At 56.4% G+C, this 12,891-nt stretch overlaps 1 protein-coding gene across 1 annotated transcript in view; it reads right to left on the bottom strand.

Moving 5' to 3' along the window:
* The window catches only part of STK32B (serine/threonine kinase 32B), a 72,546-nt gene that overhangs the window by 18,662 nt on the left and 40,993 nt on the right, over nt 1-12,891 (bottom strand). The window contains exon 4 of the mRNA XM_012724045.1: nt 134-307. Coding sequence (XP_012579499.1) covers nt 134-307 — 174 coding nt within the window. The remainder of the gene's footprint in view (nt 1-133; nt 308-12,891) is intronic.

The raw sequence follows: 12,891 nt of genomic DNA, 5'->3' as shown, positions 1-12,891 counted from the left end.
CCACACACAGCCACGCAGGGCCACACACAGCCACACAGGTGGGAAATGGCCCCTCGCTGGCGCACACTGCAGCCTAGCCCCGCCCACAGCCACCCTCTCGCCCCAGACGGCGCCAGGCACCCCAGCCGCCTACCTGTGGATGATGTGGTGCCGCCGCAGGTAGTCCAGGGCCAGCGCCAGCTCGCACAGGTAGAGCTTCACGGCGCCCTCGGAGAAGCGCACGCTCTGCTGCAGGTGGTAGCGCAGGTCCCCGCCCGGCAGCAGGTCGACCACCATGAACATGTCCTCCTCGTCCTGGAAGGAGTACCTGGGCGGGGGCGGAGGCGTCAGGCGGGCGCACCCCGTGCCCGCGCGAGCCCACTCCCACAGCAGCAGACAGGCTGTGGGCCGCAGGGGCGGGCCACCGGGGTGGGGCGCCGGTCAGGCCCGGGAAAGTCCTTTCGACCAAAGCGAGGCCCCAGCCGCCCCCCCGCCCCCGTGCTTAACAGGTGCTTTCGTTAGAAGAGCGGGAAAGCAAGGTGACCGCGCCCTGCATGGACGCCATCCCAGGCCGCTGGAGGGGCCCCCGGTCCGGCCCCCCACGGCCCTCGTGGCTGGAGCCCGGATCTTGGCCCGAGCCTGGCACCTCTGGCCTTACTTACCCAGCGGGTCACGCAGCTCAGCGGGGGGGTGGGGAAGACCCACGGGGGCGGACGGTGGCAGCCGCTGCACCCAACTGGCCGGGGCCCGCAGCGCTGCCCCTAGTGGATCCGAGCTCAGCGCACGCCCGGGGGCCGCGATGCTCCTGCCCGCCCGTCTCAGTCTGGGGGACGAGTGCGCCCCCAGCTGCACAGGTGCCCCAGGACATGCAGCAGCTGGACCCTAAGGTGTGTCCCCTCCAGCAAGTCCTGACCCCGACACCTCCCACACTTTTTACTGCCGTTGCGAATATCTGCAGTTAAGGATCCTGCGATCGGCGGGCTCTGAGGATGAAGCCTCCCCGTGAGGACGGCTGGGTGAGGGGGGGCGCTGAGCACGTTCTCCGGAGCCTGCTCCCCCCAGGAACGCCGGCGCCCCCGGTCTCTCCGTCTTCCGTGACTCGTCTCTTGTCTTACTCCGCTACGCAGGGCTCCCGCCGAGAGCTGGCGGTGACGGCGGCAACGGCATTCTCATCGTGCCACGTTTGGTGAAATGTTTGATTGAAGAAAGACTCGGACACAGACGTGCGATGGGTTCACTCATCCAATCAAGACAGCCGGGGGCCCTCCCTGGTGGCCAGCGGGTGAGGACGCGGCCCTGCACGTTGCCTGCAGCCGCTTCAGGGCGAGTTTGATCCCCGCTGGAGCTGACCCACAGGGCGCACAGACCTCCCTGGCCTGCCCGCTGCCCCCTCAGCGGTGGATTTCATCTATCTGCCTGTTCTGCTCCCCGCTCTGTCTCTGGTGAAGCCTCTCACCCTCCACATCTCTGGCCTGTACCCCAGCTCTATATGCATAAATAATAAATCTTTTTTAAAAAATAAGCTGTACTCTGCACTGCTGAGAAGCTTGATCAAGAGCAGCTACAGAGATTCCCTGTTGTTTTTTTTTATGCTCACAGAACTGGGGTACAGGCCACAGGTGCAGGTGCCGTGAGGGGACTCACCGGAGACAGAGTGGGGAGCAGGACAGGCCGACAGATGAAGTCCACGGCTGCGGGGAGCAGCGGGCGGTCAGGAGGGGTCTGCCACTATCTTTACATTTTTAAACTGAATAATACTTGACAGAAATCATGCACAGGCCTGTTATGTGTGTACATGTGTAATGTGTACGCATAGTTGTGTGTGTGTGTGTGTGTGTGTGTGTGTGTGTAAGCTGGGCTCCGGTTGTGAGTACTTCATTGAAGGTGTTTCGCAGCCAGGCCTGGAGCGACATTAGCCACCCTCTGCTGTCCCCCTCACCCTGACCGGTTTGGGAGCAAGGCCCTCCCGACTCTGGCCGCCTCTTCCCCTTCCGTCCATGTCCCAAGGCCCTCCCATCTCTGGCCACCTCCCATCTCTGGCCCTCCCATCTCTGGCCCCTTCCGTCCATGTCCCAGGAGCGCTCAAGAGACGCAGCCAGTGGTTGTGGAAGTCTGGCCTCCTGCTGCCACCACCCCGGTCTGAATCGCCACAACGTCCTCCCACTGGTTCCTGTCCCCCTCAGCAGATGACGCCACGGCCAGGCGTGTCCGCGCTGACCCTGGCTGTGCCAGCTGGCCAGGCCTGCGTGGGCCGGCTGCGGCCAGCATGTGGCCCCTCACAGAACCTGTTCCTCGAGGTGTGCAGGGCTAGGTGCTGGTCTCAGGATCACAGGTCTCCCTGCTCCAGGGGAGGCCAGGGGAGGCGCTGGCTCCCGGCTGGGCAAGGGGCCCTTCCCGGGGCTCCAGGCCGACGGGTGACCACGCTGTGCGTCGACGTCAGCTCCTGCGTCCTGTCACGTGGCCGGGAGCGGTCGCCTGACCGTGCAGGTGCTGTCACTGGCCAGGAGGCGCGGACACGCCCAGGGAGGCCGAGCCCCAGCCGGCCTGCTCCCGCGACGGCGAGCCACTCACGACCGGGAGTTCTTCCCCTGGGCTCGCAGCCTGGCTGTGGGGGCGGATTTCATCCAGGACCCGTCAGCTCCGGAGGAGGACATCAACTTTCAGGAGAAACACCTGCAGGCCGGAAGGAATTCTAAAGCGGAAAGCCAGAGGCAACAATACATCGGGCGATCTCTCAGTCAGGGCTTTTCTGGCCGTGGACCAGTCTCGATGGGGAGTGGACCCCACGGTGCCGAGGAGACTCCCGCTGCGACACAGAGGCAGCTCCCGGGCGAAGCTCCGGCTGTGTGCCCTGCGCCTCTGGCTTCTCCTTGGGCTGAAGCTACCGTTATGTTCTTGTGAGAATGCTGCATTATTGTGGAATGCCGCGCCCCCCAGGGAAGCCTCCGCCCTGGGGCTGCCAGCCCACGGGCTGGGGAGAGCTGGGCCAGCTCCCGGCAAGGTCGGTGAAGGGCAGGCCGGAAGGTGCCAGACACCGCACAGACCGGCGCTGGCAAGCCAACGTCTGCCTGTGCCCGGCGACATTCAGTGAGTCCCCTGCGTGCCCGAGGGGTGCCCGGGCCTGGGGAGCCCCTACACGCGACACCATAAAGCCACAACAAGTGATGCACGGGCCGGGGAGAGAACGAAAAGGAACTCAGAAAGCGAAGCAGGCAGCAGCGATGCCCGGGCGTGTGCCCACGTCTTGCGCGGGCCTGGAGCGGGCCGCCCCCGGCGCCCCCAGCCCCCAACACCCGGGCAGAGCGAGACACGCAGCGGCTCCGTGGTGCGGCGCGTGGGCACAGAAGTCAAGTGGTCCGGGAAAGCCCGCCGTCCCCAGGGCTGAAAGCACAGGGCTCCCACGCCCCGGCCCACAGGACGGCGGGCACGGGAGGGGCAGGCGGAGCCGCGTCCCAGGTGAGCGTTAGCCGTCCCCAGCGTGCTCTAGGGCTAATGTCCGCTGCCACCTCACCGCAGCCGCGTGGGCTCCACCCCAGCCAGGGAGGGGCCCCGGGGCGCAGCAGGCCCCTCCTGCCTCCCCGCTCCCCCCCCAGCAGTGGGTCTCAGTGGATCCGCCCGTTCTGCTCCCACTGTCTCTGGGGAGCCCTCTCACCCCTGCACCTTAAGCCTACACCCCAGTTCTTCTGTACATAAATAAATAGTATTTTTAGAAAAGACAAATTCAGGGCTGGGTGCCCTCTCCTTGAAACCTTCCTCCACGCGCCCCAGCTCCGTCCCCCGTGAACAGGAGCCAGGGCCTGGCGATGGCTCTGTGGGACAGTCATTCCGGAAGCCTCCGCAGGCAGGACAAGCCAAGTCCATCTCCTCCTGCCTTTACTGTGTGGCACCTGCAGGACCAGGAGCGAGTGCCCCCATCCCATCCCCCAGGGGAGCAGAACACGCGGAGGCTCACCCCCCACGCCCACAGCCGGCCGCCGTCAGACCTTCAATGCCCAGAAGAGAGGAATAAAGATCCCTCAGAGGCCACAGAAACCCAAGAATGGGGTGCTGGGCCTTGCGTCTGCTCATTTTGTGCAGTGAAAAGGAGCTTATCAAGCCTGGATTGTGCTCGATGCATGCACGACTCTAATAACATCCACAATAATAAGCTTTTCTCTGTTGCTTGACTTGGGCCGCCGAGTCTCAGCCATTCAGCCGCGACCCTGCATTGTTCTCCACACGGCTGCCTCTGCCCCTGGGCCCTCACCAGAAAGACAACGCGGCTGCCTCCTCAGACGGGGTCTCGGCGAGGGGGCCCCGGACACCATCTGGGCCCCCAGGCCACGCACCTACAGAACCGAACACCATGAACCGAAAGGCAGGGTGCTCGGCAGTGCCTTATCTACCAGACAATGCTCAGTGTGCCCCGGATTGCTATGGTGCGAGGCTGGGGGGGGGGGGGGGTAGGAGTCACCTGTACACACGCGAGACAGCCCCGGAGTCTCAGCCCCAAGGCTATGGGCAGGGCGGGCAGAGCCGCCGTCTCCAGCTGTCAGGAAGAGGCCAGGGACTTCGGGCTGTACCCCCTTTTCTGCTGTGACTGACGGGCCACGGAATGTACCTGTCCGCAAGGAAGCAGGCCGGAGCCGCCCTCCGCTCTCTTCTCTCTCCGCCCAGGTCGCAGGTCACCGGCTCCGTCCTCCAGTGAGTCCACTCTGCCCCCAGAGCTCTCTGTAGACCCCCACGGCCCCGCTGATCATTTTATATCCTGCGGTTCCCGTATTTTCTCACTTCCCTCTTCATGTTGTCTGTTCATCAGGTCCATTCCGCCTGACAGTCACGTTTTCCCGACTCTCGTTAGATCTCCTTGATTAGCTTCTCAGCGTTCTCCTGCAGCACTGAGATTTCTTTTCTGCACCTTCTTCCATTCCTTTGAGTTTCTATCACAGCACATTTTGAATCCTCTACCTGGTAGGACGAGAACGACTTCCATGAAAGAAAAATGAGCCAAGGAATGGTTTATCTGTACGGCGGAAAGACCGTCACGCCAAATGGGTAAGTCTCACAGACACGCGGAAAGTGACAGGACGGCCACACAGCTCCGCCAGCAGAAAGCCCAGAGGGCCTCCTGGCGCCTCGGGAGGACGAAGTCTGTCGCTATCATGCTCTCGCTGCCACAGCCTGGGCCCATCCCCGGCCGGGGGGACGCCCAGGGACACAGACCTCAGCGGTGTGTTTCAGTCCATCTGCCTGTTCTGCCCCCCACTCTGTCTCTGGTGAGTCTCCTCACCCCCCTAAACACCCCCACCCCCCCCAGACCTCTGGCCTGTCCCCTCACCCTTCTACCCAGTAAGTAAATAATCGTTTCTAAAAAATTAAAATGCCTAGTTCTGCATTTGACACCGAACATCCCAAAGCAATTGCCTTGGAAGAGGTGAACACTGGCGGGAGCCGGCAGGCAGGGCGTGCCCAGCCCGGGCTGAGCGCCGGTGCCCGCGTGCGGAACCCAGGTGGGCGCCTCTGAGCACGTCCTCACAGCGTGCGGCTCAGGACACTCAGACGTGGGCGTCACTCGGAGTAGCTGCGCCCCCACATCCCGTACACGTGAGGTTACCACGCAGCCGAGTGTCTGGCCAGCGGGTCGGGTGCCGCGTGGTCCTCAGCGCACCGGAATCTGCGTCCTGAGTCTGCGAGGGCTGCCCAAGCAAGATGCCCCGGGCCACACTAACACACAAGCGAATCTTGCAAAATCCTGGAGGCCAGAGCCTTGGGCCGAGGTGCCCGCAGGGCTGGCGTCCTCCGGGGCCGGGCTCTGCAGTGTGGCGATGGCGGCCTTCTCCCTCCGCCCTTCCGTGGCGCTCCCCACGCGCGAGGGTCCACCTCCCCTCTTCGCAGAAGGGTACGGTCGGACTGGAGAAGCCCCGGCGGCCACGTGATTCAAGTGCCTCTTTAGAGGCCGCGTCTCCAACCGGCCCCTTCTGGAGAGCTGGGCTGAGGACTCCGGTACGTGAATTCTGAGTGGACACAACTCGGTCCGTAGCCTCGAGCGGAGCTGACCTGGGGCCACGGGCCTAGTCCACTGCGCTCCGCCTGTCCTCGGTCCTTGCCCATGCGGGCGAAGGGCGACTTGAGCGCCTGTGGAACCGGGCCCGCACGGGAGACACAGTTCACAATGGGCAATAGACACAACATGGGCTCCACCGGGAGGGAGATGGCCTCGCGGGCACTCGCCCTGCCCACACACGGCCGGCCGGGGCGCCGCCGTGTGTGTGAGCTGCTAACGGGCCGGCTGCACGGCCCCCGGGGCGGGCTGGCGAGGGTGAGCCAGAACCGCTCGCCACGTGCGTGCCTCGTTGCATGGTTCCTGACCGCGTCGGCGGGTTTTGCTGTATTTTTCAGTTTCCACCAGAAGCACAGTTCAGGTGTGAATTCTTCTTCTTATCATTTTGTAGTTGTTATCATCATCCTGGAAAATGCTTGCCGCTGTAGCATCAGCTTGGCCCTGCAGTCACTTCTTGGTTTCTTAATCCCATTACGTTCAGTTTTCCACCATCTCCATGTGTTTCTTTGCAGTGTTATAAACAGGCTCACGGCGTTTTTAAACGTCTAGACCGAGAGTTTGTGCATTCTTCGGTAAGCCCATGTTGTATCTTTCGCCCATTCTGAACTGTTCTCTTTTGTATCCTGTCTTTTGTCTATCGTGGCTTTTTTCTTTTTTTTTTACATTTGCCTTCAATTTGCTGAGTTTGTTTTCCCCCTCATTGGCTGTATCTCCTATTTGTAAACGGTTAGTGCTTACATTTAAATGTCAACCTCCATACCTTACTTAGCGAGACACTGAATTAAAAAAAAAAAATACAGTACCTTTGAGTAGCTGCCCTCTCTACCCTTCACTGCTGCCTAATCTTTTAAACACTGTTTTCAGAATTCCATTTTATTTTTATCTTTATTTTTGCCACAAAAGTATTTCAGAGGGCAAAAATAAAAATTTGAAAAATATGTACATGGATTTGTAAAGAATAATTAAACATGTCGTCACTGCGCAACTCAAAAACCAGGACTCGATTCTGAGCAGATGAGAGCGTGAAAAGCACTCGGAGTGTCAACCTGTGACTGCCAGGGGAAAATCTGCTGACGGCAGTCTCCTGGAATTCCTGGCAGGACTCGGATGCGAACTGCAGCGAATGTAGGTCAATCTCAGCTCCCCCAGCCCTGTCCAGGGGGCAGGCGGAGTGCGAGGGTTCTGGGAACAGGGCACAGTGCTCGCAGGAGTCTCTGTCCTCCAGACAGCACTGACCCGTGCTCTAACTGCTGCTTCTGGAGTCAAAGGCAGAGAGGCAGGTGGCCAGTCTGTTCACTGACCCCCACTGGTACAACCCAGTGGCTCTCAGGGAATTAAAGGGTCAGTACCTATTCCCCTTCTGATTTTTTTTCTTTTCCTATTTGGAACCAGGCACTGGAAGCCAGAATATTTGAGACCATCTGTATGGGGGAAATTGGAAAGTCATCGTGAATTCACAGGGAACGGCACAGACTCAGGAAGAACCTGGGGAGAACTGTAGCTACGCTTGAGGCTGACCTGTGGTACAGCAACAGCCTATAGCCAATTTTTAAAAAAGCAGCAAATATATAGAAAGGGAAAAAGATCTGATTCCGCAGATACCACATTAGATTCAAATGTCCAGTTAAAAAACAAAACACAAGATAAATAAGCAGGACAGTATGGTCCACTCAAAGGGGCACAAATAAACCCGCAGACTGTTATTTCATGGAACACAGTGAAAGAAGTCCCGCTCGTGGTGTGCAAATGAAAAGAGTTGGTCTTTTTTATGGGTCAGTAGTATTCCGCCTCTACTCGGCCCACTTGCTGCTGCTTGTCTCTTTGATGTGGGCCATATCCAATGTGAGGGGACATCCCCGTTTGATTCGCATTTCCCCGATGACAGGTATGAGGAACACTTTCTCTCATGTACCTGTTGGCCCTGTCTGGAGAAGTGTCTATTTAGTTCTCCTGCACATTCATGTGTGTGTGTGTGTTTCAAAGACAATAACTTTTTTTTTTACCATAATACCATAATAGCTCATTTTTACATCATTTTGTGGCTTTTTCCTTCTCAGTGGCAATCCCCATGGGCTTCCCATCACCAAATCACCCATGTGCCATCACCATAGCCCAGTGCACTCCCCTGCCCCCATTTTTGATCCTATTCCTCACTCCACCCCCGTAAAATGTTTCTGGTATATAGTTGTTCATTATTTTTATTTTCCCCTGGCCCTTTATTCTTCTGCTCTGAGTGAAACCATCCAGTATTTTTCTTTATCGTTCTGGCTTATTTCATTAAGCATGATCCCTTCCAGCTCCATCCATGTTGCTGCAAAAGGCATGAGTTTATCTTTTTTTGACTACTGGGTAATATTCCATCATGTACATGGACATCTTTTTAATCCAGTCATCTACTTTTGGGCATTTGGGTGGATTCCATGTCTTTCCTATTATAAATAAAGCAGCAATAAACATGAGGGTGCAGGTTTCTTTTTGAATCATTGTTTTTGGATATTTTGGGTAGATACCTAGGAGTGGGATTGCTGGGTTCTATGGAAGCTCCATGTTTAGCAGTTTGAGGAACCTCCAAACAGTTTTCCTTAGTGGTTTTACCAGTTTGCACTCCCACTGGGAGACTGCATTCTCCTGCACATGTTTAATTGGGTTATTTGCTTTCTTTTTGTTGATTTGTACGAAATCTTTGTTGGTTTTGGGTATTGGCCCCGGTTGGATAGATGACGCACAAGAAGTTGCCCTAGTTCAGCAGCATCTGTTTATGTTAACACTGGTTTCTTTCACTATGCAGGAGTTTTGTTTTTGTTTTTTTTTTTTAACTCAGTGAAGTTCCATTTGTTTATTTTTTTGCTTCTGTTTCTCTTGCAGCTGGAGTTGGTCCCTGCAGATATCAGTGAAGGTAATGAGGAGCGCTTTGTCTGTGTTGTTGACTGTGTGTTTCCTGGTTTCTGTCTCACAGCCGGGTCTTTAATCCACTGGAATTAATTTTTGTGCATGGTGCGAGATAGTGGTCTGGTTTCATTCTTTTGTATGTGACTGTCCAATTTTCCCAACACCATTTGTTGAGTAGATGTTCCTTCTTCCATTATGCGCTCTCGACTTCTCTGTCATAAATTGACTGTGCCTGTAAGTGTGGGTTTTTTCCTAGGCTTTCAATCCTATTCATTGATCTGTGTGTCTATTTTTATTCCAATACCATGCTGTTAAAGGAGTTGCAACTCGGGCAAAAGAGATAGGATGTTTTTCAAAATTGTGCTGTATTCTCATGTTGTTCTCCAGTGAAAAGAGACGCTTGGGGCACCCACGGCAGACTGTGCTGGGCACCCAGGGGCGTGGGGTGGCGAGGCAGGGATGAAGAACCCGTCTGCATAAAAGGCTAAAAGTCTTCCCTGAAGTTCCCCTTTACTTCTTGGGTGTCGCCTGCCCCCTTAAGGCCACCCTCACCGCACGCCTGACCTGGTCCCAGGCCCCTCCCTGTGAGCCACGCAGTCTGGGCCTTCTCCCAGGGGACCTCCCAGAACTTCTCCACCTCGGCCTCCAAGCCCACGTCCTTCCAGTGCTTGCTAAGTGCCGTCTGCCCACCGTGGAGCAGACGGTGACGGGGCACTGAGCGCGGTCACAGAGGGGGCGGCAGAGCTGAGATGAAGCTGACGTGAGTCGTGGGCGGGTTTCACGGGTGCAGAAGGACGCTGAGGGACCAGCCGTCCTGGGGGGCTGCACCTCCTCGAGCAGCCTCGTTCTCTCCCGCAGCTGGGTCAGAGACTGCCCAGCACAGGCTGTGGTGAGAAGGCATTTGCTCCAGAACTGGTCAGGAGTGTTTCAAGTAAGATGGAAACAGCGGACTCGATGTGGTGACTGGAAAACAATTATTTACCAAAAAATATCACCTGGCAAATTGGAACAGAATCAATTTACTCTTTTTTTTTTTTTTAAAGATTTATGCATGCATGCAGGAGCTGGGGACCAGGCCAGAGGTTAGGGGATGAGAGGACTCCCCAGAGACAGAGTAGGGAACAGAACAGGTGGATGGACTGGAACCCACTGCTGGGGGGAGCAGCAGGGAGGCAGGAGGGGTCTGCTGCGCTCCGTGGTCGCTCCCTGGCTGGGGACCAGCCTCGGGCTGCGGTGGCTGCAGACAGCTCCGTAACGCTCACTTTAATCCCCTGTGCCACCAACTTACTCTTTATGATAATGAAGAATGGAAGGCGAGATAGGAAGTGAGTGAGGGGCCCACATCACCTGAGAGTTACGGGTGAGTGGCTGGAGTTCGTGTGTCTCGGTGAGTATTGCCTAGACACAGCCCTCCCCGTGACAGGGTCGGTCCCATGAGGACAGCAGCCTTGTCAAACGTCAGTCACAGGGACTGCATGGAGCCACCGGGCCCACACGCGCTCTCCACGCTCACGGCGGCGCTCACAGGAGACAAGCTGTCAGGGGGAGGGTGAACTGTCCAAAGCAGCATTTACGGAACGAGTAACTGGAACATTCCAGGTGCAGGGGACGCAGAATGAAGGGGCCAGACAGAAAGCCCCCCACCCCCACCCCAGCTCTGTGGCGGAAGGACTTGAGGTGATTACCGAGGTGACCATGGGGTCCCAGGGAGAGTGAGCTGAGCAAGCGTCTCCTATCCTTCCTCGCTTCACTTCGCAAAGCCAGTAACTACAGTCCCAGCACACAGACAGAAACTCACTCTCAGAGAAGTCAAGGGTAATCGCTGAAGATCACAAAGACGGAGAAAAAAGATGCATCCTCAGGTCACCTTTCCGACGGGGCTAGCTGTGCCGGGAAGACCTGGGGCGGAGGCCAGAGGCTGGGTTCCCGGGAGGCCAAACCGGGCCGACTCAGCCCTGAGCATTTCACGTTTGCTCTGTGACTCTTGCCGATGGCAACAGAGACCGTTTGTTTGTTTGTTTGTTTTTAAACTGGGGTACAGGCCAGAGGTGCAGGGCGGTGAGAGGATTCACCAGAGACACCGGGGAGTAGAACAGGCCGACTGACAAAGGACACTGCTGAGGGGAGCGGAGAGTGAGACAGGAGACGTCCACCGCGCCCTGGGGATCCCTCCCTGGCTGGAGCTCGACCTCGTGCTGCAGCGGCTGTGGCCAGGTTTACAGGTTTACTGCGTTTTAACCCGCTGCGCCACCAGGGAGGGCCCGGCAGGAGTTCTTTAGCTAATTCCTTCACCTTTTCTGAGAGTTTGTACCACATGTCCACTGAGCCCATCTGTGTGTTCAGTTAACCAGCTGCTGTCCCGTCTCCGAGATCATTAGTTAAGATCTCTGAGGCCAGACCTCGGACCCTTACTCTCAGTCATCCCCGGAAGAAGTCCTGCAGCTCTGATGACAGCTGTTTATTTCAACCCCACATTACATGCTCTGAGTTTTATAACTGTATTATTTGCAAAGGTTCATTTCTCAGGGGCAGATGGCAAATCAACTCTGAATCTGTTTGTCAAAATCCAAACGCAAGACATCAGCTCCAAATGTTGTCATTGCTTGTGTTGAGTAGAGAAGTCCCCATCGCATCCTTGGCTTGAATCCCAAATCCACTTCCTGCATCCGTGTGATCGGGAGGCTACAGGTGGCCCAGCGGACTCGAAATCCACCTGCCCTTTCATTCAGGAGCCCACGGTCTATAAAGCAATTCTAAAGAACCACGTCACGGGGGGCAGTGGTCAGTGGTCATGACGGAGATGTTTATCCCTTCCTGTATTACCAAATACCAAGCTCCATCTTACTGGGTAACGGCTGGAGACGGAGCGAGGGTACTTCGGTTCATCCCCCGGACCGACTACCACACTGACTTTCACCCTAACACCGTGCAATTATAGGGGAGACACGTGCAATATACGATCAAGTGGGGAACAAAGCGGACGCAAGTAAAAAATCCTTGATGGAAAAGCTCTGCGCGAACAAACCAACTCAAACAGCCACGGGGAAGGTCTCCCGGCGCGGCTAATTTTAAGCCCCTGCAGGTTCAGCACGTCAGCCCACCCTACACCTGGAAGCATCTTGTGCCGCGACGCGGTCCGGGGTGGCCGTGCAGAGGCTGGCGTCGGGCTGGGCCCACTGCCCGCGTGACCCAGCCGCGCCTCTCAAACACTCGCCGGCCGTTTCCCACGGACGCAGGGGAGGGACCCGGCGCCTCTCGCGCCTCAAGGGGCAGATGTAGACGCGTGGTTTCGTCTCGTTTCCCTCGTGGCCAGAGGCTGAACGGGTCTCCTCAGCGCGTTCCCGCCTGAAACTCTCCTCACTGTTGTGACTCTCATGTTTTGTGCATAATTTCTATTTTTTTTGTTTGTTTTTTAAACTTTAAAAACATCTACTCCAGACCCTTGTTCTTTGCCAAATGTGTGATTAGCAAATATTTCCTCCTACTTTGTAGCTGGTCTCTTCATCCTCGTCATGAAAACTTTCACATCATGAAAGTCTTCATTTCAATGAAGTCCATTTTATCAACTTTTTGATCACGCTTTTGATGTCAAGAAACCCTTCACCAAGCCTTAGCTCCTGGAGGCTTTAGCCTTCAATTCTTTCCTGTAATGTGAACAAGCTGAGGCAGAAATTGTGAAGGATGATGATGCGCGTGAAGATGGCGTTTCTCAACACCTGTTCAGGTGGTCTTGATTTTTCTCGCCAGCATTTGTGATTTTCAACACACAGTGCGCACTGTGGCGTGAGCACAGTATTTCACTGTCTTTCTGGCGACTGGAAACGATGTTGCATCTGGAAGTAGAAGTCTGGTTTCTGCATGCTCATTGCTGGAACACAGACATGAAACTGGCTTTTGAGCGCTGACTGTGGGTCGGGACCTTACTGGGCTCCCTTATTAGTTCTAGGAATTCTTTTGGCCCATTCTTTTAGGTTTCTACATGA

The sequence above is a fragment of the Condylura cristata genome, unplaced genomic scaffold (assembly GCF_000260355.1).
Source record: "Condylura cristata isolate star-nosed mole 26May11 unplaced genomic scaffold, ConCri1.0 scaffold00012, whole genome shotgun sequence".
Taxonomy (NCBI): domain Eukaryota; kingdom Metazoa; phylum Chordata; class Mammalia; order Eulipotyphla; family Talpidae; genus Condylura; species Condylura cristata.
Note: the sequence above shows the minus strand (reverse complement) of the source record. Positions and strands in the feature narration are given on the sequence as shown.